This window comes from Leucoraja erinacea, chromosome 18 (assembly GCF_028641065.1).
Source record: "Leucoraja erinacea ecotype New England chromosome 18, Leri_hhj_1, whole genome shotgun sequence".
NCBI classification, from domain to species: domain Eukaryota; kingdom Metazoa; phylum Chordata; class Chondrichthyes; order Rajiformes; family Rajidae; genus Leucoraja; species Leucoraja erinaceus.
In genome coordinates, this window is record NC_073394.1 from 36,432,884 (window position 1) to 36,460,076 (window position 27,193).

At 43.3% G+C, this 27,193-nt stretch overlaps 1 protein-coding gene across 1 annotated transcript; it reads left to right on the forward strand.

Moving 5' to 3' along the window:
• Window positions 1-2,650: 2,650 nt before the first annotated feature.
• Window positions 2,651-25,737, forward strand: LOC129705974 (mucin-6-like). The gene is made up of 7 exons (XM_055649949.1): window positions 2,651-2,671; window positions 8,066-8,080; window positions 10,927-11,089; window positions 12,378-12,618; window positions 14,369-14,495; window positions 23,809-23,899; window positions 24,117-25,737. Exons 1-7 carry the CDS (start codon window positions 2,651-2,653, stop codon window positions 24,299-24,301), a joined length of 843 nt encoding a protein of 280 aa, XP_055505924.1. The 3' UTR covers window positions 24,302-25,737.
• The last annotated feature ends 1,456 nt before the right edge of the window (window positions 25,738-27,193 follow it).

Below are 27,193 nucleotides of genomic sequence, written 5' to 3' on the forward strand. Positions count from 1 at the left end.
TGCTTTTCTGACACCTTGACTTGATGAAACATTGCTTTGTTATTAGCCATCAAAGCAATCGGTTCTTGTCTGAATCTGATGAGAACCCCAATGAGCGAGTTGGTAAGGTCTGGACCCTGCAGCAGTTGGCAGTAAAGTGATGTACCTTTGAAGACTGCCCCACAGCCAAAGACCACCCTCAAGGTTCCTTTCCTTGAGTGATACACCCCATGGTGTAGGATATTCCAGAGCTCTCCATCACTTCGATCCAGCTGGTCCACTGATACCATTTCAGCATAACCATTATCAATCATTCCTGTAAGGAAAGATATATATTCATCACGGCATTTCTTATTCTTGCCAAACCTGCGTTTCAGGTTCTGGGTGAGCTGCTCTGCAATGCAACGGTTATTCGGCAAACTGATGCCTTCTTGTTTGGAAGGTAAGTCTAGACAATAGTGTCCATCTATCAACTTTGCTGAGTGATTCATAATATCCAAGAACTTTACCTCTTCTCTGGACATTTCTTCTGATTCCTTGCTGGTTCTTTCACTGAAGTCGTGATTGCTTGACCTGTAACTCCTCTAAGTTTACAGTAGATATGTGATTGACAGCAGCAGCAGGGTAGCAATTCTCATCCCTGCTTTCGTTGTCTCTAAGCGGGGGACCATAGATGACCCACCCCTGTACGGTCATCATGGCGAATGGCTGTTGACCAACCCCCAAGGTTCCAATACCTTTGAAGCATTTATTCCGATGAGTAGGTCAAGAAGTCAAGAGTTTTATTGTCATGTGTCCCAGATGGGACAATGAAATTCTTGCTTGCTGCAGCACAACAGAATATGTAAACATAATACGGAACAGGAGATAAAAGTTTGGTGTGTCTATATACCATAGACTATATATATACACAATAAATAAACGGATAAAGTGCAATAGGCTGTTATTGTTCAGAGTTTGTTTGATGGCGAGTTTAATAGCCTGATGGCTGTGGGGAAGAAGCTGTTCCTGAACCTGGATGTTCCAGATTTCAAGCTCCTGTACCTTCTTCCTGATGACAACGGAGAGATGAGTGTGTGGCCAGGATGGTGTGGGTCTTTGATGATGTTGGCAGCCTTTTTGAGGCAGTGACTGCGATAGATCCCTTCGATGGTGGGGAGGTCAGAGCCGATGATGGACTGGGCAGTGGTCACAACTTTCTGCATTCTCTTCCACTCATGGACGTTCAGGTCGATACCAGAATCTATTTTTAGGAATCTTGATACCCTTCAAGTAATGACACTGTTTCAGGTATTCCTGCTTGGGTATGTTTAGATGAGAAACAGGCATGGTCTTGTGTGTAAACACATCAGATAGTTGTATAAAATCGTCTTTGTCCAGCCTAGATATTCCCAAACCTGAGATACGATGAATGGAAACTTCACTTCATTTATGGTAGGCAAGAGAATCTTAGTCTACTGTTCTGTAATGTTCAGCCTTTTCATCAGGATTTTTGTGCAAAGTAGTTGAATTTCCATGATGCAAAAATGTGTATGTTTTCAATACTGTGTCATCTTTTTTATCTGTGCTGGTAAGATGGAGAAGATCCAGGTTTCTTCACCAGCCCTAATATGCGCACTCATCCCAGATGAAGAAACGGCATCACTCGCATTTGGCTTCTCATTCTGTTCTGTAAGCTTTGGCTTCTTCCCTGTGTTCTTCTGTTCAGTGTGAAGTAATTCAGGATGATCTTCTTTGCACACATCACAAGTCATACGACCCTTGCAGTCTTTGACCATGTGTCCTTTGTTGAAACATCCAAAGCAGACTCTCTTCTCCTTTAAGAAGTCCATCTTATCTTTATGCCCCTTCTGCTTGATCAGACGACACCGCTCCAACCACACCACCTTCATTACAGAACAAACAAGAACCTTGAATGTTAATGGTAGACGCACCTCTTTTTATTCCACCTGTTGCATTTTCTTGCACTGCTGTTTCTAATTCCTATTGTTTCTTCTCTCTTTTCGTGCCTCAGTCTCTCTTATCAATTGCTCTTCTTGTGCCTCAATCTCAAGCTTTTTCTTCATGGCTGCAGCCCGTTTCAAGAGAGAAGCCAAAGCTACTTCAGCATCAATATGAGAAGACGCCCTTGAAGATGCACTGGCGTGAGAACCAGATTTATGTCTTGATCTTCAGTTTGAAATACTGCCTTCAGGTCCAATTTCTTCTGTGGTTACAACACTTGTTATCGAACTTCCAACTGTAGAGTGTGCAGCTTGTTGTCCAATTTCAGATGAGCACATCTCCCCATTTTGTATAAAACCATTAAAAGATTCCATAATTTCTTGAGACCACTGATCTTGCCTTTCAAGCTCCATTCCCGGTAGTGGTTCCCTCGTCAATGACTCACAATCTTCATTGCAGAGCGTAATTAATTGATCCAGATGAAATTGCACTTCCTTCTCATTTTCATCTGATTTCATGAGCTTCTTCAGATTTACGATTAACTTGCTTGCTTGTTTACATAACTTGTTCCTTAACTTCTGGTATCTATTCAAGATCAATACCTGGCCTTTATCGGTGAGTTTAACGGATCTTCTTTCACATTTTCCAGAGTCCTGTTCCACTTCGTCCTCTTGTGGCTGAAGTTTAGACATACTGGTGGCTATCCCTTTAAGGACGCATTGACAAAATGACGAGTTTACATTATGACGTATTGACCAAACAATGTGTTTACATATGCTTTTCAGGCTGGAATTCAAAACATCAGTGGGAATTCGAGTATTCCAAGGTCACTTCCATACAACATTTGGAGCTTATCGCAAAGCTTTTCCATAAACAGCTTTCCTCTGCTGTTTTCAATACTGCCTGGCTAGCAGCCTTTTAATAAAGTCTTTAGTTATTTAAATATACAGCCTGCACCCTTTTAAAATACAACCTTTCCAAATACAACCTCTCCCATAGAAGCTGTTCCTTAACGCCCTTCAGCTTTATCAATACAGCATAATGCAGGTTTCCAATAAAACTGAATGCAGTAGCTGTTCATTTACTCACGATCCCCTGCGCTGGCTTTCGAAGTTTCCAATCTTCGTTCATCAGATAGCACAGGTTTTGACCGTATCGATTTGACAGCATCAAGCAGATTCTTTGTTCCAGTTTCAAGCTCTTTCTCCACTCGGAGATCAGTTTTTATTTTACTTCCACTCGATGAGGGCAGTTCTTACTTTAATGTAACAGTAATTTCTTAACTTTCCAATGTCCGACTTTTAATTGCCATTACTACTCGGGAATGTCAGTGAAAGAATTTACGTAGTCGCTGGTAGTAAAAATGAATCTTCCAGGCGTTATTTCCAGTCCTTTATTGAAGTAGTAATATAGATAATAAGTGAATATATCCGATCCTCTTAATTTTTATACAAGCTGTAACTTTTTGTTCTTACTAACTGTGTTGTGTGGTAAGAACTGTTGTCTTTTCAATCCCCAAGGTAAATCTGACCTGACCACTCCCTGTGGCCTCGCTAGCCTTCTCAGATGTAGACACGCCCATCTATATATCAAAATCCCTCCCCCAAGCATACAAAAAAGATACAGCTAGAAATATCTATACAAAATACTGTAATATACTAACAGTAACTAACTTGAGCATTAGCAGGGCCTATTTCGTGCAGTTTGACTTTATGATTATAAACTTTCAAGATCAAGCCCTGCCACCTGAACTTTGTTCCAAGGGAGATGTTTTACTGGCAGCATCAGGCCCAACTAGTCTGGCCCAGAGGTGTCTTGACATGGTGGATATAGAGGAAACATTTCCCTCGTTGGAGAAGCTGGAATGAGGGGGCCACTGTTTAACAATAAGAGTGTTTAAGTAGAGATGGCGCATTTTTCCTCTCAGAGAGGGTGTGTGTTTGGAATCCTCTTCTTTAAAGAGTGGTGGAAACAGAGTAACAAGTGCTCTACAGATAACCCGAATTCTAACTTAACCTAGACAGGCATTTCAGGAAACAAGTATTCTAACTTAGACTACAGTTAAACTGCAAGCAACAAGTTCTTAACAACCTCCGGTGATACACCCAGTAACATTTTCTAACAGCCAAATCAACTCTTCCAGCAACTATAACTTAACCTAGAGTTACACTTCCATTACAAGTACTCTAACTGAACCTTAAGTTATCTTAAACTTAAACTTACACAAGCAATAACAAATAATGTAACGTAAGCTCCACCAGTCCTTCCTGCAATGTTCCCTAACAAAATCTCATCTAACTTGCCTTACAGAGATACTTTGAGTAACAAGTAGTCTAAGTTAATCTACTGTGAAACTTAAAGTAATAAATCCTCGAGAGATATTTCCAGTAACAAGAAGTCTGGCTCAACCAACAGTTAGAATATAGAACATTGAGCTGCACAGCACAGAAACCGGCCTTTCAGTCGACTATGTCTGTGCCAAACATAATGCCAAGTTAAACAAATCTCCTCTGCTTGCATGTGATCAATATCCATCTAATTTCTGCTTATCCATGTAACCATCTAAAAGCTGCACAAATGCCATCATAGCACCCACGTCTACCATTGTCCCTGGCAACGTATTCCAGGTACCCACCCATCGTTGTGTTAAAAACTTGTCTTATTGTCTCCTTTAAACTTTGCCCCTCTCACCTTAAAACTATGTCCTCTAGGGGTTTCCACCATGGTGCCAAGGTTACACTGTCCGTAACAAGTACTCAAACTTAATTGACAGTGACCAGTGCAAAAACAATGACACTAAGTAGGTATGTTACAATACTTACCTTCAGCGGCGCTGCAATTCTGCCACTGGCCGTGTGCGCGATTTTGGCGCTATTGCGATTTTTTTTTCCCCGAAGAACCGGCAGTGTTTTTGTTGCTGATATGGGGGTCTAAAATCACTGCAACCTCAACGTTCCAAATGATCGCGTTCCAGAAAACCCCACTCGCAAGCTGATTTAAATGGCCATTAATTTACAGGTATTGAACATTAAATTCCTTCCATAGAAACATAGAAATTAGGTGCAGGAGTAGGCCATTCGGCCCTTCGAGCCTGCACTGCCATTTAATATGATCATGGCTGATCATCCAACTCAGTATCCCGTACCTGCCTTCTCTCCATACCCTCTGATCCCCTTGGCCACAAGGGCCACATCTAACTCCCTCTTAAATATAGCCAATGAACTGGCCTCAACTACCCTCTGTGGCAGAGAGTTCCAGAGATTCTCTGTGTGAAAAAAGTTCTCCTCGCCTCGGTTTTAAAGGATTTCCCCCTTATCCTTAAGCTGTGACCCCTTGTCCTGGACTTCCCCAACATCGGGAACAATCTTCCTGCATCTAGCCTGTCCAACCCCTTAAGAATTTTGTAAGTTTCTATAAGATACCCTCTCAATCTCCTAAGTTCTAGAGAGTATAAACCAAGTCTATCCAGTCTTTCTTCATAAGACAGTCCTGACATCCCAGGAATCAGTCTGGTGAACCTTCTCTGCACTCCCTCTATGGCAATAATGTCCTTCCTCAGATTTGGAGCCAAAACTGCATGCAATACTCCAGGTGTGGTCTCACCAAGACCCTATACAACTGCAGTAGAACCTCCCTGCTCCTATACTCAAATCCTCTTGCTATGAAAGCCAACATGCCATTCGCTTTCTTTACTGCCTGCTGCACCTGCATGCCTACCTTCAATGACTGGTGTACCATGACACCCAGGTCTCGCTGCATCTCCCCCTTTCCCAATCGGCCACCGTTTAGATAATAATCTGCTTTCCCGTTTTTGCCACCAAAATGGATAACCTCACATTTATCCACATTAAACTGCATCTGCCAAACATTTGCCCACTCACCCAGCCTATCCAAGTCACCTTGCAGTCTCCTAGCATCCTCCTCACACCTAACACTGCCCCCCAGCTTAGTGTCATCCGCAAACTTGGAGATAGTGCCTTCAATTCCCTCATCCAGATCATTAATATATATTGTAAATAGCTGGGGTCCCAGTAGTGAGCCTTGCGCTACCCCACTAGTCACTGCCTGCCATTGTGAAAAGGACCCGTTTACTCCTACTCTTTGCTTCCTGTTTGCCAGCCAGTTCTCTATCCACATCAATACTGAACCCCCAATGCCATGTGCTTTAAGTTTGTATACTAATCTCTTATGTGGGACCTTGTCGAAAGCCTTCTGGAAGTCCAGATACACCACATCCACTGGTTCTCCCCTATCCACGCTACTCGTTACATCCTCGAAAAATTCTATAAGATTCGTCAGACATGATTTACCTTTCGTAAATCCATGCTGACTTTGTCCAATGATTTTACCACTTTCCAAATGTGCTGCTATCCCATCTTTAATAACTGACTCTAGCAGTTTCCCCACTACCGATGTTAGGCTAACTGGTCTGTAATTCCCCGTTTTCTCTCTCCCTCCCTTCTTAAAAAGTGGGGTTACGTTTGCTACCCGCCAATCCTCTGGAACTACTCCAGAATCTAAAGAGTTTTGAAAGATTATTACTAATGCATCCACTATTTCTGGAGCTACTTTCTTAAGTACTCTGGGATGCAGCCTATCTGGCCCTGGGGATTTATCGGCCTTTAATCCATTCAATTTACCCAACACCAGTTCCCGACTAACCTGGATTTCACTCAATTCCTCCACCTCCTTTGACCCGCGGGCCCCTGCTATTTCCGGCAGATCATTTATGTCTTCCTTAGTGAAGACGGAACCAAAGTAGTTATTCAATTGGTCCGCCATATCCTGGTTCCCCATGATCAACTCGCCTGTTTCTGACTGCAAGGGACCTACATTTTTTTTAACTAATCTCTTTCTTTTTCACATCACCATGTGGCATATAAACCCATGACAATGAGATTTAACAATTATGGTATTGTGAATTCTTGTGTGAATGTTATTTGGACACTTAGGCTATTTAAAAATGGTAATCTATTAAGAAATGGATAGATGTTTAGATCTAGTAATTGAATTTTGTAATTAGCTACAATTAGGTAACTAACTAATTATATGCTTTAATTTCAAGTCATCTAAGTAAGATTGTTTCATATTTGTATCAGAATGCTTCAATCTATAATTGAAAATCTCTTTCAGTTCTCATAAATTTTAAGAAAGTTATGGGCTTTTAAATGTTCTCGATCACAGCTTTTGTGTTAAGTCAATGAAAAAGCAAAAGGGAACAAGATGCCAATTTCCGCATATGTAAATGGTCATAACCTTTTTCATACTGAAGATATGAAAGTGAATTGGGTGTCAAATTAAACTTCTTTTTATGCTTTATCTGATGGGATAAATTAAATATTTGATTTTTTAAATCTCAAAATGTTGTAACATTGCTAAACTAAGTCTTATCTCACTGACTCTACTGTTGCACTTGCAGTAAATAGTACTTCAAAGCAATGTAAAGACATAGGAACTGGAGATGCTGAAATCTTGAGACAAAAAAACAAAATGCTGGAGGAACTCAGCAGGTCAGGCGGCATCTGTGGAGGGAATGGACAGGTGACATTTTGGGTTAGGACCCTTCCACAGACTGGGGAGTGAGGATGGAGGAGGGAAGTGGGGCAGGACAAAGCCTGGCAAGTGATAGGGGGATAGGCAGAAAATGTTGGAGTAACTCAGCGGGACAGGCAGCATCTCTGGAGAGAAGGTATGGGTGACGTTTCGGGTCGAGGCCCTTCTTCAGCCTGTTTAACTGATCAGGTTCTTTAAGAAGGGTCTCGACCCGCAACGTCACCCATTCCTTCTCTCCTGAGGTGCTGTCTGTCCCGCTGTTACTCCAGCATGTTTTGTCTATCTTTGGTTTAAACCAGCATCTGCAGTTCCTTCTTACACAATTGATAGGCGGAACATGGTTAAACATCAGGATAGCAGCAGAAATCACAGAGAAGGTCTCACAGAAGGCTCATCAGAGTGAAGAACTTGGGTAACTTTGAGGAGATTTTGCAGTTGAGTGAAAATATTCTAACTTATTCTACAGAGACATTCTTAGTTACAAGTACAATTGAACCTGCAGTAAAAGGTACAGTAACAAGTAGTTTAACTTGATCTGTAAATAACCTAAGCTGATTTTGCAGTAATGAGTATTTTTCTTTGGTTTCAGGTAAATCGGATAAACGTAAGGACTACTTGGATAACGCACATGGTGAGATCATCAATAAAGTATACTTATGCTAATCATTCATTAAACGTGTGAAATTGTGAAGACATTAATACCGATGATAGACACAAAATGCTGAAGAATTCAGCAGGTCAGGCAGCATCTCTGGAGAAAAGAAATAGGTGACGTTTCAGGTCAAGACCCTTCTTCAGACTGAGAGTCAGGGGAGATAGAAACTAGAATGTTAAAAGGTACGGAACAAATCAGTCAGTACCGATGACCAAGGACAGGTGGAGCCCACAATGGTCCATTGTTGGCTGTGGAAGAGGTGATGACGAAGGGATACGTACAGTGAATCTAGCAGGATGACAAGCGTAAAGGAGGGGTGGAGAAGGAGGGAATATAGGGGTTGCTTGAAATTAGATAAATCAATATTGATACCACTGGGTTGTAAGCTGCCCAAGTGAAACATAAGGTGGCATTTAACCAACTTGCGTGTGGCCTCACTCTGACAATGGAAGAGGCCCAGGACAGAAAGGTCAGTGTGGGAATGGGAAGGTGTGTTCAAATATTTGGAACGGGAGAGTTTTAGTTTAGTTTAGAAATACAGTGTGAGAACAGACCCTTTGGCTCCTCGAATCCAAGACAACCAGTGATCCCTGCACACTAACACTATCCTACACACACCAGGGACAATTTACAAGTTTACCGAAGTCAGTCAACCCACAAATCTATACATCGTTGGAATGTGGGAGGAAACCAGAGCACCCGGAGAAAACCCATGCAGGTCTCGGGGAGAATGTACAAACTTCGTACAGGCAGCACCCGTGGTCGGGAATGAACACGGGTCTCTGGCACAGTAAGACAGCGACACTACCGCTGTGCCACCCGAGATCGTGTAGGCCAAGGTGGACTGAACGAAAGTGTTCAGCGAACGATCGCCCAGTCGACTCTTTGTCTCACCGATATATAGGAGTTAACAGCGAGAACGGTGGATACAGTAGATGAGGTTGGAGGAGGTGCAAGTGAAACTCTGCCACATCTGAAAGGACTGCTGGACTCCCTGGATGAAGCCTAGAGAGGAGGTATAAGGACAGGTGTTGCTTTTGCTTCGGTTGCAGGGGAAAGTACCCGGGAAAGGACTGCTGGTAGACACAAAATGCTGGAGTAACTCAGCGGGTCAGGCAGCATCTCTGGAGAGAAGGAATAGGTGACTTTTCGTGTTGAGACCCTTCTTCAGACTGATGTCAGGGGAGGGGGCAGGACAAGGATTGCTGGATCGTGTCGCCTGCCCGAACACCATGAGGCCGAGACCCGGGATGCCATCACCGCCACGAGAAGCAGCACTAACATCCACTGTCTCTCCGACCCTCGCCACCTCCCTGGCCGATCCCAGGCCCGGACCACCATTCCCTTGGTTAAACAGGCATGGTTTCCAGGAAGAGGGAGTAGCTGTTTCATGACTGTCTTGAAATCTTCCAAATGGAACATATTCATCGGACCTACGGGAGGTGCTGTCCAAGGATCATACAAAATGGCAGAGTAGCACTTGGGAAAGCAATGAGTGTCGAGTGTCTCCAGAGTAGGACAAGTACAAATTACAGGATCGGAAGGAGCATGCAAATGTCCAATCAATCCAGCTATCTTTTGTAGGAAGGAACTGCAGATGCTGGTTTATACTGAAGATAGACACAAAAGCTGGAGTAACTCAATGTGTCAGACAGCATCTCTGGGAATACATGACATTTCAGGGTGAGATCCTTCTTCAGACTTTCTTCCCTGTCAAATGTCTTCTGCCCCACCTGGACAAAAGGAAAATGGGCCAAGGAATGGCGAATGGAGTTTAACAATGACAAGTGTGAGATGTTGCACTTTGATATGTCAAGCCAGGACAGGGCTTACACAATAAATGGTAGATCTCTGGAGGGTTTTGCTAAACAGAGATCAGGGTCAACGATTGAGATACAAGGCATCTCGCCATGGTAGTGTTGAATTTAAGTCGAGGTGATTTAATTATCGTGGAATTGAGGGTGCTTCTGTCAGTAAAGGTACCCTACAGGTTGCTGTAAACAAGGATTGCAGTTTAATTTAAGTATAAAAATGTGCAAAAATATAATGATGTGTTTGTATAATTTACTGATGGAATTGAAAAATTATTCCAAAAGAAATTTGGTATAAATTATTCGTAGAAAGGTCGTAAAAGATGCACAGAAATGGCACAGAGTGGCTTCAACAAAAGAGAATTCTCCACCAAATACAACACTGGAACTAATTAAGTCAAGTCAAGTCACATTTATTTATATAGCACATTTAAAAAACAACTCTCGTTGGCCAAAGTGCTTTACATTTGTTATAAGAATAGCACAACAAAACAAACTACATACATATATACATGTAGCCCTCATTCAGAGGACGTCAGGAAAGGCTTGGGAGTATAGATAAGTCTTTAGTCTTGACTTAAAAGAGTCGATGGAGGAGGCAGTTCTGATGGGAAAGGGGATGCTGTTCCACAGTCTAGGGGCTGCAACCGCAAAGGCGCGGTCGCCCCTGAGCTTATGCCTAGACCGTGGGATATTCAGCAACCCCAAGTCGGCCGATCTGAGGGGCCTGGAGGTGGAGTGGTGGGTGAGAAGACTTTTTATGTAGGTGGGGGCAAGCCCATTGAGGGCTTTGTAGACACGGAGGAGGAGCTTGAAGTTTATACGGAACCGCACAGGGAGCCAGTGGAGAGAGGCCAGGATAGGGGTGATGTGGTCCCTTTTTCGGGTGCCCGTCAGGAGTCTCGCTGCGGCGTTTTGGGCCAGTTGCAGGCGGGACAGGGAAAATTGGCTGATGCCAGTGTAAAGGGAGTTGCAGTAATCTAGGCGGGAGGAGATGAATGTGTGGATGATCTTTTCCAGGTCATCAAACTGGAGGAATTGTTTTATTTTAGCGATTTAATAGTTTTCAAATTTAAACCATTTTGTTTCCTTGTAGGCCATGGCCCTCTGAAAACTCTCCCTGTTCAAGGACAGCGTCTTTATTATTGTAAGTGTTCACAAAGCCCAGAGAGATTTCTCTAAACTGTAAATTGCTTGTAGAAAAATTAAGCTATAAGATAGGATCTGATTCTGAATGCAACCAAATGGTGCTAATGTTGCAACTGTGTTGTAAAATATGGAGAGTAAATGTGTTTAAAGTACACAAGGAGTAACAATAACTAAAGTTGCTCTTATCCTTTCAGCGATGCTCTCTTTGTTTTACCACACTGATATTATATTTGATTATACCGCGTGACTTTCACAGTAAAGAGCTCATTTAAGAAGAGCATTTGAACTCCTTGATTTAATTAAAACAACTAAAAACGTATGAGAGGCATAGATAATGTAGATAGTCATATCCTTTTTCCCAGGGTGGAAATGTGAGGGCATATCTACAAGGTGAGAGGGGGACAATTTAATGGAGGTGTGCGGGGCTAGTTTGTTTTTTTACACAGATAGGTGGGGACCTGGAAAACATTGCCAGGGATGGTGGTGGAGGCAGGTACGATAGTGGCATTTATGAGGTTTTTAGATTGGCACATCGAAGTGCAGGGAATAGAGGGATATGGATCATGTGCAGGCAGGTGAGATCTGTTTAATTAGGCATCATGATAGGCCTGTTCCTGCACTTTACTGTTCTATATTCTATGATCTGTGTTCTAACTAAAATACTTTTGAGTGAATTTCCTCGCTGCTATTTTCACTCACGATGATTTCTTCAGTGTGTGGAATCCATGAATACCAACTAACTGATCTTTCTGACTACTATCTTCCATGGCCAATTTTTGAATGGGCATGCTTAATTACATATCGATTAAAGTTTGCTAGCTAGTGAGCCAGATAATTTTGGATCATGAAAATTAAAAACAGAACTACAGCTGCTGGAAATCTGAATTAAAAGCAAAAGAATAATATTAATATAATATCAAGAGGAGTGGTGTGTGTGTGTGTGGGGGGGGGTGTGTTAGTGTGTGTGTGTGTGTGTGGCCGCAGCCCTCCCCCCCCCCCCCCCCCCCCCCCCCCCCCCCCCGGTTGAGGGGACAGAACACAATGGGTCCCACTTGGTCTAGTGTAAATTAAAAGCAGACCTACAGTTGCTGGAAATCTGAATTTAAAATAGAAAATGCCCAAAACACTCAATCTGGTCAGATAGCATTAATGGAAAGAGAAACTTCATATTTCAGACTGAGAAAGGGAGAACCACATTAGTCTTCAGTAAGAGAGATGATAGTAGAGGAGTTCCGACGCATCAACGTCCTCGTCAGTAACATGGTCTTCAATCCGTTTCTTTTCAGCTCCAACCAGGACAACCTGCACCACTTGGGGCTATGAACATTTCCGAACCTTTGACAATTTCATTTATGGATTCTCATCCACCTGCAACTATGTCTTTGTCAGTGACTGCTCAGAAACCCTTGGAGCTTTCAACATTCAGATCCGGAGAGGAAAGCTTGGATTATTAAAAAGAATTTCAATCAATATCTGGGGTATCTTGATCATAATCGAGAATGCAAAGATCACTGTAAATGACAATGCGTAAGTTTGCATTCTGTTTAATTTAAGGAGGGTGGAATTATTATTGTTTTAATTAACTCTATTAATGTGCCAAGCTGAACATATCTGTCCAGTTGCATCAGATTTGTGGCTAGTGACTCAATCAGACTGAAATGCCTCGGGTTTGCCTCCTAAGGATAACAGCAGAAATGCAGTTGTTATACTTCAGGTTTACAAGAATGATTCCAGGACTCAGTGGGTTAGCATATGATGAGCGTTTGACAGCACTGGGCCTCTACTCGCTTGAGGTTAGAAGGTTGAGGGGGGACCCCATTGAAACTTACAGAATAATGAAAGGCATAGATAGAGTGGATGTGGAAAGATGTTTCCACTGTTGGGCGAGTCTAGGACCAGAGGTCATAGCCTCAGAATTAGAGGGCGCTCTTTTGGAAAGGAGGTGAGGTGGAACTTCTATAGTCAGAGGGTAGTTAATCTGTGGAACTCATTGCCACAGAGGGCTGTGGAGTCCAAGTCAGTGGATATTTTTAAGGCAGTGATAGACACATTCTTGATTAGAATGGGTGTCACCAGTTATGGGGAGAAGTCGTGAAAAGGGATTTTGAGAAGGCCATGATTGAATGGCGGAGTAAACTTGATGGGCCGAATGGCCCAATTCTACTCCTGTAACTTGTGAACTTGAACCTGTGTGGTTTATTGCTCTGCTACAGACTCAAGAAGCAAGATATGTACAAATCATGAGTAAAATGGACACGCTGGAATAACTCATTAGGTCAGACAGCATCTGTGGAGAGAAATGGACAGACCATCTTTTGGGTTAAAACTCTTCCACGCTAAAGAAAGGACCCAACCCGAAAAATCAACTGATCATTTGCCACCACAGATGCTGCCTGACCCGCTGAGTTCTTGCAGCAGTTTAACAGAGAACATAGACCAGAACATCACAGGAACAGGCCCATATCTGTGCCAAATATGATGCCAAGTTAAATTAATCTCTTCTGCCTGCATGTGATCAACATCCGCCTATTTCTTGCTTATCCATGTAACCATCTAACATTCGCTAACGCCCCTATTATATCTGGTTCCATCAGCACTTCTGGCACTCAGTACTTTCTGCTTAAAAGGTCTTGCCTCACATAGCTCTTTCGAAACTCGCCCCCCACTCTGAACTTAAACATTATGCTATTTAGTTCTGGTCACGTCTTTGATAAGGCTTTGCATGGTAGACTGCTCTGGAAGGTTAGATTGCATGGGATCCAGGGAGAGCTAGCTAACTGGATACAAAATTGGCTTCAATGAAGGAACCCCAAAGGAAGGCAGTTGATGGGTGTTTTTCCAACTGGAGGCCTGTGACGAGTGGTGTGTCTCGGGGATCAGTACTGTGCCCATTGAGGGATCTATAAATAATTGGGATGTGAATGTACAAGGCATGATTAGTAAGTTTGCAGATGACACAAACATAGACAGTGAAGTTGGTTATCAAAAATTACAACAGGATTTCGATCAGCTGGATCAGTAGGCTGAGGAATGGCTTATTGTTTTTTATATATAATAGCCATGATCTGTGCTGCCCCTGCATATTTAATCAGAATTTCAAATCCCTCATAGATAGTTTTATGAGATGTACATAATTGAACAAAATACAAATTAATAAATGTGTGTTTACAGATATGAAAGATTTGAAGTTATAGTCTTCATCTACAAAATAAATGTTGCAAATTATAAACACACATGTTGGAAATTATGGTTAATACAAACTTTTTCTTTCCATCAGCATTATTAAGCTACCGTATAATTTAAATGGAATACAGATCAAATTGTTTGGAGATGGCACCAGACTGGCTACAAAACAGAAGGGTTTGGATCTCGTTGCCACCTGGAATAACATTGACTACCTGATGGTGTGTAATATTTATAACCTCAATTGTGCATCGTAACTTAAACATTTATAAAATACACATGACTCGCGTACAGGTTGAATATTGCCTTTGAATTCAATATTCTGGCAGTCAGTGTTTCTGATGTTTAATGCTAAGGCGTATGGCGTGCACTAAGATATGAAAGAAAATTCTAAGCATTATTGGCTAATTTTGACCTTGTAAAATCAACAGCATCATTTTAGTCATGTTTCATATATCTCATGGCACGGTGGCACAACAATAGGGATGCTGCCTTGTAGCGCCCGAGATTCAACGCCCATGTTCAATCCTGACTACAGGTGCTGTTGGTATGGTGTTTGTATATTCTTCACTTGACCACATGGGTTTTCTCTGAGTGCTCCAGTTTCCTCGCACATTCCAAAGACATACCAGACTGATTCCTGGGATGTCAGGACTTTCATATGAAGAAAGACTGGATAGACTCGGCTTGTACTCGCTAGAATTTAGAAACTTAGAAATTTGCAAAATTCTTAGTGGGTTGGACAGGCTAGATGCAGGAAGATTGTTCCCGATGTTGGGGAAGTCCAGGACAAGGGTCACAGTTTAAGGATAAAGGGGAACTCCTTTAGGACCGAGATAAGAAAAACATTTTTCACACAGAGAATGGTGAGTCTCTGGAACTCTCTGCCGCAGAAGGTAGTTGAGGCCAGTTCATTGGCTATATTTAAGAGGGAGTTCGATGTGGCCCTTGTGGATAAAGGGATCAGGGGGTATGGAGAGAAGGCAGGTACAGAATACTGAGTTGGATGATCAGCCATGATCATATTGAATGGCGGTGCAGGCTCGAAGGGACAAATGGCCTACTCCTGCACCTATTTTCTATGTTTCTATGTACAGGTTTGTAGATTAATTGGCTTTGGTAAAATTGTAAATTGTCCCTTGTGAGATACAGGTTTAATACAAATCTTGCTTGCAGCAACATTATGGACACATGATCAATACTGTCTTCTTGAGGCAGCACCTCATGTAGATGTTTTTGATGGAGGGGAGGGCTGTGATCGTGAGGGACCTGGTGGAGCCCACCATTCTAGCTCATTCATCTGCTCATTCTCCAGACCATGGATTTATGTATTTAAAATAGAAAGATGAATGCTCCTGCTTACAAGGCAAATTGGGAACTTTTGGAAATGATCTGTGACTTCTGTTGGATTCTACAAAAGTATTTTCCCTTGAACCCCGACTAATATTCCTCTGCACATTGAGCATGTTACAATTGGTCAGTAGACAATAGACAGACAATAGAGAATAGGTGCAGGAGTAGGCCATTCATCCCTTCGAGCCAGCACCGCCATTCAATGTGATCATGGCTGATCAACCACAATCAGTACCCCGCTCCCGCCTTCTCCCCATATCCCCTGACTTTATGCCAGTGGCATATCCCCCTACCCTTAAGGGCCTATCTAGCTCTCTCTTGAAAGCATCCAGAGCACCTGCCTCCACCGCCCTCTGAGGCAGAGAATTCCACAGACTCACAACTCTCTGTGTGTAGAAGTGTTTCCTCATCTCTGTTCTAAATGGCTTACCCCTTATTCTTAAACTGTGGCCCTTGGTTCTGGACTCCCCCAATATCGGGAACATGTTTCCTGCCTCTTGCGTGTCCAAACTCTTAATAATCTTATATGTTCCAATACGATTCCCTCCCATCCTTCTGAACTCCAGCGTATATAAGCCCAGCCGCTCCATTCTCTCAACATATGACAGTCCCACCATCCCGGGAATTAACCTTGTAAACCTACGCTGCACTACCTCAATAGCAAGAATGTCCTTCCTCAAATTAGGGGACCAAAACTGCACACAATATTCTAGGTGTGGTCTCACTAGGGCCCTGCACTTGGTCATCTGCATGCAGTTGAGCACAAGGATCTTCCACCACTGGTTAACAACAATAAACTCTTGGGGCATGGTGGAAACCACTCCTAAGTGAAGACCAGTTCTGAGGCATGTCTCAAAAGAAGCAGAAGCAGGGAGAGGTTAAGGAATATGGTGAAGATGATGGGCTGAGATGTGTTCCTTTCAATGCAAGATGTATTGTTAAAGCAGATGAACTTGGAGCTTGGATTAGTTCCTGGAAATATGTTGTGGTGGCCATTTTGAGGGCTTGGTTGCAAGAGGGACAGGTCTGGCAGCTCAACATTTTTTTAGGGTTCCAGGGTTTTTTAGATGTAATTAGAACTAAATGTGGCTGTAAAATCATGTATAGTGAGTATTATAGGGGACTGTGAATGAATCCTTGTAGGGCACTGGCATTGAGAATTATTGTGGAGGAGTGGTTGTCACCTATCCTGATTGATTGAGGTCATACAAGTCATGCCAACTGATTGGCCTTATCCCTCTAAATCTTTTCTACCAATGTACCTGCACAAATGGCTTTTAAATATTGTTATAGTATCTGCTTCAACTACCTCCTTTGGCAACTCATTCCATATACCAACCACACTCTGTGTGGAAAAAGTTGTTCCTCAGATTCCTATTAAATCTTTCCCCTCTCACTCTACAACTATGTCCTCTAGTTATTGATTCCCCTACTCTGTGTGAAAGGCTCATCTACTCTGTCTATTCCCCTCATGATCTTATACACCTCTATAAGATCGCCCCTTATTCTCTTTGGTCCAAGGAATAAAGTTCTAGCCTGCCCAACCTCTCCCTATAGCTCAGACCCTCAAATCCTGGCAACATCTTTGTAAATCTTCTCTGCACTCTTTCCAGTTTATAACATCTTACCTAAAGCTGGGTTACCAAAACTGAACACAATGTTCCAAATGTGGCCTCTCTGATGTCGTGTATAACAGTCCCAACTTCTGTATTCACTATGCCGAAACGAAGAGCTGCAGATGATGGTTTGAACCAAAGATAGACAAATAGTGCTGGAGAAACTCAGCAAGTCAAGCAGCATCTATGGCAAAGTAAGATGGGCGACGTTTTTGGTCGGGAAGCATCTTGAGACTGATGACTGGCCCGAAACATCATCAATCCTTTTTCTCATGACATGTTGCCTGACCTGCTGAGTTACTCCAGCAGTTTGTGTCTATACTTGACCACCCTATCTGCCTGTGTCGTCATTTTCAAGGAACAATGTACCAGGACTTCTAGATCCCTCTGCACTACAACATTCCCCAGGGCCCTGTCATTCACTGGGTGAAGGTCATGCCCTGGTTTGACTTCCCAAATTGTATCAGCTTGCACTTATCTGTATTAAACTCCATTAACTATTCCTCAGCCCACATGCCCGACTTATTAAGGTCCTGCTGTATTCTTTGATAACCATTTTCACCATCAATAATACCAAATGTACTCATCCTGCCATACATTAGCATCCAAATCATTGATATAAAGCGCAGACAGCAATGGATCCAGCACCGATCCTTGAGGCACATCATGAGACACAGGCCTCCAGTCCAAAAAACAACCTCCCAACATCATCCTCTGCTTACTTTCATGAAACTAATTTTCTATCCATAGATGCTGCTGCACCCGCTGAGTTTCTCCAGCACTTTTGTCTACCTTCGATTTTCCAGCATCTGCTGTTCCTTCTTAAACACTTATAAAATCCCTTGCTGAAATCCACAACGTCTACAGCTCTACCCTCATCAACATTTCTGTTTGCATCTTTAAAAAAAAAAACTCAATCAGATATGAAATTATTCCTAATCACCCCAATACCATTAAAGTTGGCCTGGACCTGCCCGATCTTTAACCAACACTATCTTAATGCTAATAGTGGTCGCTGGTCCCAAAAGATTTGTCCACAAACATTTCAGCCACTTGCCCTTCCCAATTTCCTAAGAGTATACCAAGCTTTGCCCTCTCTACATACTTGCTGAGGAAACTTTCCAGAACATTTTTTACAAATTTCATACTATCTAAACTTTTTGCGCTATGAAAGTCCCAGTCTACACGGGGAAAGCTAAAATCCTCTACTATGGCAACCTTATTAGTCATGCAGCTGCTTGCAATCTCCTGGCATATTTACTCTTCTAATTACCATTGACTATTTGGGGGCCTGTGGTACACTGCCAACAAGATGATCATCCTCTGTTTATTTCGCAGCTCCACCCATATGGCCTCACTGGACAAGCATTCAGTAATCTCATTTTGGTCTACTGCTGTGACATTCTCCTTGATCAATAAACCAACACCTCCTTCTCTTTTACCCCCACCTCATCTCTGCTGTAGAACCTGCACCCTGGGACATTAAACTGCCAGGTGCACGTCCTTATCGCACGTTCCTATCCACACTGAGAGTTCATCTGCCTAAAGCCCCGTCCCACTTTCACGACCTAATTGGCGACCTGTGCCTCTTGACTCGTACTCGCAGCATGGTCTCCATGAGGTCGTAGAAGGTCTTCATAACTCTTCCTCATGCTCGTGGCCTCAAGTAGGTTGCGGCATATTTTCCAGGCTGATAAAAAATGTCCACGAGTTTAAAAAAAAAAAAGGTCGGCATGGAAAAAATTGACACTTTTTACTCGAAGATAGGTTGTAGGTAGGTCGTGATGACAATCGTAGATCGGTAACTGGCCCGAGAAAAAAAATGCTAACTTGACATCATTTTATCATGTGATCATTTTCCACTCGTAGCTAGTCGTAGTTGGTCTTAGGTGTGGAAGACTGAGGTCGAGGGGGGTCATAGGAGGTCGTAGACATAATCATAGGAGGTCTTTTACTTTGGCGAGTCAACACGACCGTGACATTTTTTTCAACTCGTCTAGGGTCTTCTAAACTCATGGATTAGGTTGTCCAAGTGGGACAGGCCCTTTACTTGTTAGGCCTCTCACATTAAAATAAGTGCAATTCAATCCCTTCCTTGCTCTCGACCGTGCTGCTACCTATTCTCTCCACTCAACTTTCTTTCATCACCCTCCATACTGACTTCTAGCCACAACCTGCCTTTGTGCTACATTGGAATCTGCCCCTCTTGCTGGTCTAGTTTAAACCCACCTGTGCAGCATCTGCCTGGCAGGATATTATTGCCCCTATGGTTCAGGTGCAGCCCATCACTCTTGTACAGGTCACCTCTGATCCAGACGATGTCCCAATGGTCCAAAAATCTGAATCCCTGCCCCCTTCACGGTCTTGAGTCTTTTGGTTTAGTTTAGAGATAGAGTGGAAACAGGCCCTTCTGCCCACAGAGTCTGCACCAACCAGTGATCCCCACATAGTAATGCTATCCTACACATACTAGGGACAATTTTACATTTATGCCAAGCTGATAACCTACAAACCTCTACATCTTTGGAGTGTGGGAGGAAATTGAAGATCTCGGAGAAAACCCACTCGGTTCATGGGGAGAATATGCAAACTCCATACAGTCAGTATGTGGTCAGGATTGAACCCGGGTCTCTGGCGCTATAAGGCAGTCGCTCCACCGCTACGCCACCATGCCATCAGCAAGGATATTCAGAAACCAGCTTCTTTCTCACTGTTATCGGACTATTGAATGGTCCTCTCATACGTAAAGGTTTTGTTCTAATCTCCCACCCTAACCCTTTGCACTATGCATAATTATCACTGCATTTACTCTGTGGCAGTAATGCAATAACGCTGCAACACTATATTCTGCACTCTGGTATTTTTCTCCTTGTGCCTACTTTTTATGCAATGGCTTTATTGTATCCATGCAATTTGATTTAACTAGACAGCATGCAAATGTTTTCATTATATCTTGGCATACGTCTCAAAAATATATCAACACCAAAACTAACAATGCAATGTGGGCAAGCTGTTTAAAATCTCCCTCTTGTGATGCCAGTGTGAGCTTGTCTAGGTTTGTGGAGGTCAGAAATGTTCAAAATGAACTGAATTAAAATGATTCTGGGTTAATGGGTATTAACCCAACCCATGTGCCATTGAAGGAATCATGTGATTCTCAAGCCACAGAGAGAAACTGAAAGATTTTTGTGTCTGTTGTAATGCTTTTATCATTTCGCTAACCAAATACTGGTGTCTCAACCAATATACTTTTGCTGCGATTACCTTGGGGGCCGAACTGATGATGAGCAGCAGAAAAAGGGCAAATGGTTCTATGGCCTGCGTGCATGAAAACATTGTGAGTCAAGCTGAGTCATAGAGACATACTGGATGGTAATAGGCCCTGTCGCCCATCACGACCATGTCGACCAAGATCTATGCCAATCCTTGGACCATGACCCCACATACGAGCACCAGGCCATTATCTCAAGCACCATCACTGGCTTCATCGCTTCCTGCTCCCTGCCCTCCCAAGCCTCCAACCTCATCGTTCCCCAGCCCCACACGGCCCGATTTTACCTTCTCCCCAAAATCCCCAAACCTGACTGTCCTGGCAGACCCATTGTTTCTGCTTGTTCATGTCCCACTGAACTTATTCCCCCCCCCCGGTCAAATCCTACCCTACCTATGTCCAAGGTACCTCACACGCTCTTCGTCTCCTTCATGACTTCAGTTTTCCAGGTCCCCACTCCCTCATCTTCACCATGGATGTCCAAACACTCTAAACCTCCATCCCCCACCAGGAGTGTCTTAAAGCCCTCCGTTTCTTCCTCGGCCGCAGAACCAATCAATCCCCGTCTCTTAATACTCTCCTCCGCCTAGCGGAGCTGGTCCTTACAATCAATAACTTTTCCTTTGACTCCTCCCATTTCCTCCAAATCTAAGGCGTAACTATGGGCACACGCATGGGCCCCAGCTATGCCTGCCTCTTTGTAGGGTACGTCAAACAATCCTTTTTCGAGGCGTACCGTGGTCCTATGCCCGAACTCTATCTCCGCTACATTGATGGCTGCATTGGTGCTGCCTCCTGCATCCATGCAGAACTCACTGACTTCATCCATTTCACCACTAACTTCCATCCGGCACTCAAATTCACCTGGACCATTTCCGACATCTCCCTATCATTTCCAGACCTCACTATCTCCATTGCAGGTAACAGACTACTGATCGACGTCTACTGCAAGCCCACTGACTCCCATGGCTCTGGACTACACTTCTTCCCACACTGCTTCCCCTACTCCCAATTCCTCCGTCTATGCCGCATCTACACCCAGAATGAGGTGTTCCAGATCAGGGCATCGGAGTTGTCCTCATTCTTTAGGGAAAGGGGGGTTCACCTCTTCTATTATAGATGAGGCTCTCACCAGGGTCTCATCTATATCCCGTAGCTCCACTCTCACTCCCCATCCCCCACTCGTAACAAGGACAGAGTCCGCCTTGTCCTCACCTTCCACCCTACCAGCCGTCGCATGCAACATATAATCCTCTGCCATTTTCGCCACCTCCAACGGGATCCCACTACTGGCCACATCTTCCCATCTCCTCCCCTTTTGGCTTTCCACAGAGACCACTCCTACCGTAACTCCCTGGTCACTTCATCCCTTCCCACCCAAACCCCCTCCTCTGGTACTTTCCCTTGCAACCGCAGGAAATGCTACACTTGTCGCTTCACCTCCCCTCTTGACTCCATCCAAGGACCCAAGCAGTCTTTCCAGGTGATGCAGAGGTTCACCTGCACCTCCTCCAACCTCATCTATTGCATCCGCTGTTCCATGTGTCAACTTCTCTACATCGGTGCGACCAAGCGCAGGCTTGGCGATCGCTTCGCACAACACCTCCACTCGGTTCGCATTAACCAATCTGATCTCCCGGTTGCTCAGCACTTCAACTCCCACTCCCATTCCGAATCCGACCACTCTGTCCTGGGCCTCCGCCATTGCCAGAGTGAGTCCCACCGTAAATTGGAGGAGCAGCACCTCATATTTCGCTTGGGAAGTTTACACCCCAGCGGTATGAACATTGACTTCTCCAATGTCAGGTAGTCCTTGCTTTGTCCCTCCTTCCCAGCTCTCCCACATGCCTACTGTCTCTGCCTCTTCCATTCTTTTTCCCACCGCCCCGATATAGATCCGAAAAATGTCGCCTATTCCTTCTCTCCATAGATGCTGCCTCACCAGCTGAGTTTCTCCAGCATTTTTGTCTACCTAAGATCTATGCTAGACTCATTTGCCGACATTGAATCCAAATCCCGCTGAACATTTCCTATCTGTTTAGCTGCCCAAATGTCTTTCAATATTATTATAATATCTGCCATATCCACTTCCTCTGGCAGCTCGTTCCATGTATGCACCATGAATCTCCAACCCTGGAGAAACAAACTATGTGCATTCACCCTATCTATGCGCCTCGTGATTTTATACGTCTCTATATGGTCACCCCCCCCCCCCCCCCCCTGATCTCCTATACTCAACAAAGTGCCCAGCTGCCCAAACTTTCCCAATAGCTTAGTTCCTCAAGCTGGGTTCAGTAAATATTGGAGTTAACACAACATAGAATACATTAAGTTGAATGTAGTTGAGCTTTGTTCATTATCACATGTACCGAGGTACAGTGAAAAGCTTTTATTGCATGCTAACTAGTCAGCAGAAAGACAATGCATGAATACAATCGAGCCATCCACAGTGTACAGACACATAGAAACATAGAAAATGGGTGCAGGAGGAGGCCATTCGGCCCTTCTGGCCAGCACCGCCATTCAATGCGATTGTGGCTGATCGTCTCCAAACAATAACCCGTGCCTGCCTTCTCCGCATATCCCATGATTCCACTAGCCCCTAGAGCTCTATCTAACTCTCTCTTAAATCCATCCAGTGACTTGGCCTCCACTGCCCTCTGCGGCAGGGAATTCCACAAATTCACAACTCTCTGGTTGAAAATGTTTTTTCTCACCTCGGTCTTAAATGGCCTCCCCTTTATTCTAAGACTGTGGCCCCTGGTTCTGGACTCGCCCAACATTGGGAACATTTTTCCTGCATCTAGCTTGTCCAGTCCTTTTATACTTTTATATGTTTCTATGAGAAACCCCCTCATCCTTCTAAACTCCAGTGAATACAAACCTAGTCTTTCCAATCTTTCCTCATATGACAGTCCCGCCATCCCAGGGATCAATCTCGTGAGCCTACGCTGCACTGCCTCAATCACAAGGATGTCCTTCCTCAAATTAGGAGACCAAAACTTTGATAAGGGGAATAGCGTGAATAACATTTAGTGCAAGATAAAGCCAGTAAAGTCCAACCTAAGAGAGTCCAATATCTCCAATGAGGTAGATAGTTCAGCACTGCTCTCTTGTCATGGTAAGTTGGTTCAGTTGTCAGATCACAGCTGGGAAGAAACTGTTCCAGAACATGGATTTTTTTTTTTTAATTGGATTTATCTGGAAGATAGTCACAGGAATGTCTCCAAGCCATCTGTCGGATGTATGTTTAACTGGATATTGTAAAGTCATTGTTTCTACTTTTGTTTGAAGGTTGAACTTGGAAATGACTACAGAGGCAAAACATGTGGACTTTGTGGAGATTTCAATGGCCACCCTCGGCTAAAGGAGTTCTCCCAGGGAGGTAGGTGCTTGACTTAATATTACCCAATATTACACAAATATTTCTAATGTTCTGGTCAGCTGTTATTCCGAACCAGACTACAACATGTGAGCACAGTTGCAATTTTATTTGTGTCACTTTGTATGAATTACTGGTCAACATCTGCAGAATTTTTGACACGTTTTCAGTTGTCATCATCATATATCCCTACATGTAATGAAACTATCATTATTTTTAGGGAAGAAAATTCCAATCTACAAGTTTGCCAGTAAATATCAATTGGATGATCCTTCAGAAATGTGTGAACTCATGAACCAACCAAGAATAAAAGATGGTCTTACTGAATATGTGAGTATATTAAATGAGATATTTGAACATATAATCTGGACCAGGCAAGGATGCTTAGGCAGCAAGGTTGCATAGAGGAAGGGATACTGCCTTACAGCGCCAGAGACCCGAGTTCGATCCTGACTAAAGGTGCTTGTGTAGGAGGTGAACTGCAGATGCTGGTTTACACTGAAGAGCGACACAAAATGCTGGAGTAACTCAGCGGGACATGCAGCATCTCTTGCTAGAAGAACTGCATGATGTTTCGGGTCAAGACCCTTATTCTCCGCGATCTGTATGTGTTTTCCACAAGATCTTCGGTTTCCTTCCACACTCCAAAGATGTACAAATTTGTAGGTTAATTGGCTTGGTATAAATGTAACATTGTTCCTAGTGCGTATAGGGTAGGGTTAATGTGCAGGGATCGCTGGTCAGTATGGACTTGGTGGGACGAAGGGCTGTTTCCGCACTGTATCCCTAAACTAACCTAAACTAACATCCTGACTTTCATACTCAACATCCTAACTGATGAAGGTCGATCATAAATATTCTTTACAACTCCATCCACTTATGTTGCCCTTTGAGCGAGCAATGGATTTGCACACCAAGATCCTTTGTCCCTTAAGCAGATTTAACTGAACTAAACTTCATGAACAATGTGTTGTGTGCACTGAGCATGTCATCTAGACGATTTGAACATTATATGGATGAGCGTATAGGCTATGTAATTTATTTGGCTTGCACATCATGTGAACTGCAGGTGTACATTAATTTGGGTAATGAATAAGTTTGATGGATAGCAAAAATATTATGTGGTTTGCCATTCTTAGATAGTATGAGAAATTAAGAGAAATTAAGAGAAGTTAATGAGATGTTAAGTAGTATTTTTCAAGTTATGTGCTAACCTTTTGCCTGGCAATTCAAGTTGTCCAGATGATTATCTTGTTTGCCCATATTCCAATGACAATGTCACAGCAAAAATACTCATAAATCTTTTATTTCTGGCAGTACAAAGTCATACAATATGAATATTTTAAAAGTCAACTCCTGTGGTTTAACTGTGATTTTAATATCAAGAACATAAGTTCTAAAATACTTTGTACATTTATGGAAAAGCATGACTGTCCGTGACAGTTTTGATGAAACGATTGATGCATGTCCCATGTACATTTTGTGACACTTTATTGTACGGTAAGCGCCATCCAATAGTTGCAACGTGCTTAAATTGCATCCGTCCCCTGCTGTTGAGGACGGATCCTCTGTGTCCTTCAATGCCCTTCTCCCAGATAGAACAACATCCATGTCTGGCCATTGCACAGCATAAGCTAGTGTTTATTTGACCAAAACATAAACTGCCGGAGCAAGGTCCTCAACTTTCACCCCACCAGCCTCCATACCTGACACATTATTTCCCCACATTTCACCCATTGTACACAATCAGTCTAAAGAAGTGACCCGGCCCAAAACATTCCCTGCCCATTCCCTCCACAGATGCTGCCTGACCAGCTGAATCCCTTGGGCAAATATACTGTTTATACTGTGTAATGCAGTTTTTTACTTTTCTGATCAAATCCATTTCCCATCAGACCACAAAATCTAGTCAGACTAATTAAATACATTTATCTAATCTAATAAAAATGAATTATGGCAGGCAAAATAAAGGACAAGCCTTGTAAGTCTTATGAATTTGTGAAGTTAGAGGACTGTAAGGGAACGTGTCGGCCTATTGGGAACCACAGTAGAACCAGAATATCGAGTCAGAAAATGCAAGTGGGGTTCCAAATAAATATTTTGTGTAAGTTAAGTTAGAGATACAACGCAAAAACAGGCCCTTCGGCCCATCGAGTCCGGACCGACCAGCGATCCCCGCACATTAACACTATCCTTCCCACCATTGGAAAGCTAATGACAAATACCCATTTACATTTATTCCGAGCCAATTAGCCTATAAACCTGTACTTCTTTGGAGTGTGGGCGGAAAACGAAGATCTCGGAGAAAACCCACGCAGTTCTAGGGAGAAGGTACAAACTCCACAGAGACCGCACTCGCAGTCGGGTTAGAACCCGGGTCTCTGACTCTGTAAGCGCTGTAAAGCATCAACTCTACTGCTGCGCCACCATGCTGTCCATAATTACTCTTTTCATAATTACTTGCAAACTTACCCTCTCCAGTTCTTGCCCACTGACATGTTAATCATTTTCCCGTATTGCTCCATCAGATTAGGTCGAGCACCATCTCATCCTTTGCAGGACTGTGAACATACCAGCTCATGAATCTTTGGTAGAATGTACTTTAAAAATTCCACCCCATCTCATGCTTTCACTCTCAGGTGATCCCCTACTGCTATATCCCAATTGCTATTACACCTCTCTGCGATGTGTGGAAATGTAGCTTTATCATCCAATATGCCATTTAGAAGCAGGAAGGATATGTTGGAATTGTGTGAAACTTTAATTGGGGCACATCCAGGGAAATGTGTACAGGTAATGGGAATGTTAGGAAATCCTGATGTAATGAAATAAGATAAAGGTTAATACTTCTGTCTGTTTCCCCCTTACCTAAACTTGTGCAATATTAATTCCTGGACAGAGCACCGTCTCACCATGAGGAAAGTTACCTGTATTAGTAGGTTTACAAACATGACAACATGTGGGAGACAAACGCTTTCATCACAAGAGAGCACGCATGATTCATATTACACATGGCTACACCATCAACAATTGTACAACATGAACAGTCCTTGCTAATCCAATAGAACATGAAATGTAGGACAGTGCAGCACAGAAACTGGCTCTCCGGCCCACAGTGTCTGTGCCGAACATGATGCCAGGTTAAACACATCTCCACTATGTCTCCATACTGTATACCTCCATTCCCTACATATCCACATGTCTATCTAAAAGCCTTCCCAAATGCCGCTATCATATCTGCCTCCACTATCACCCGCGGCAACACATCCCACCCACCATTCTCTGTGTTAAAGGAAC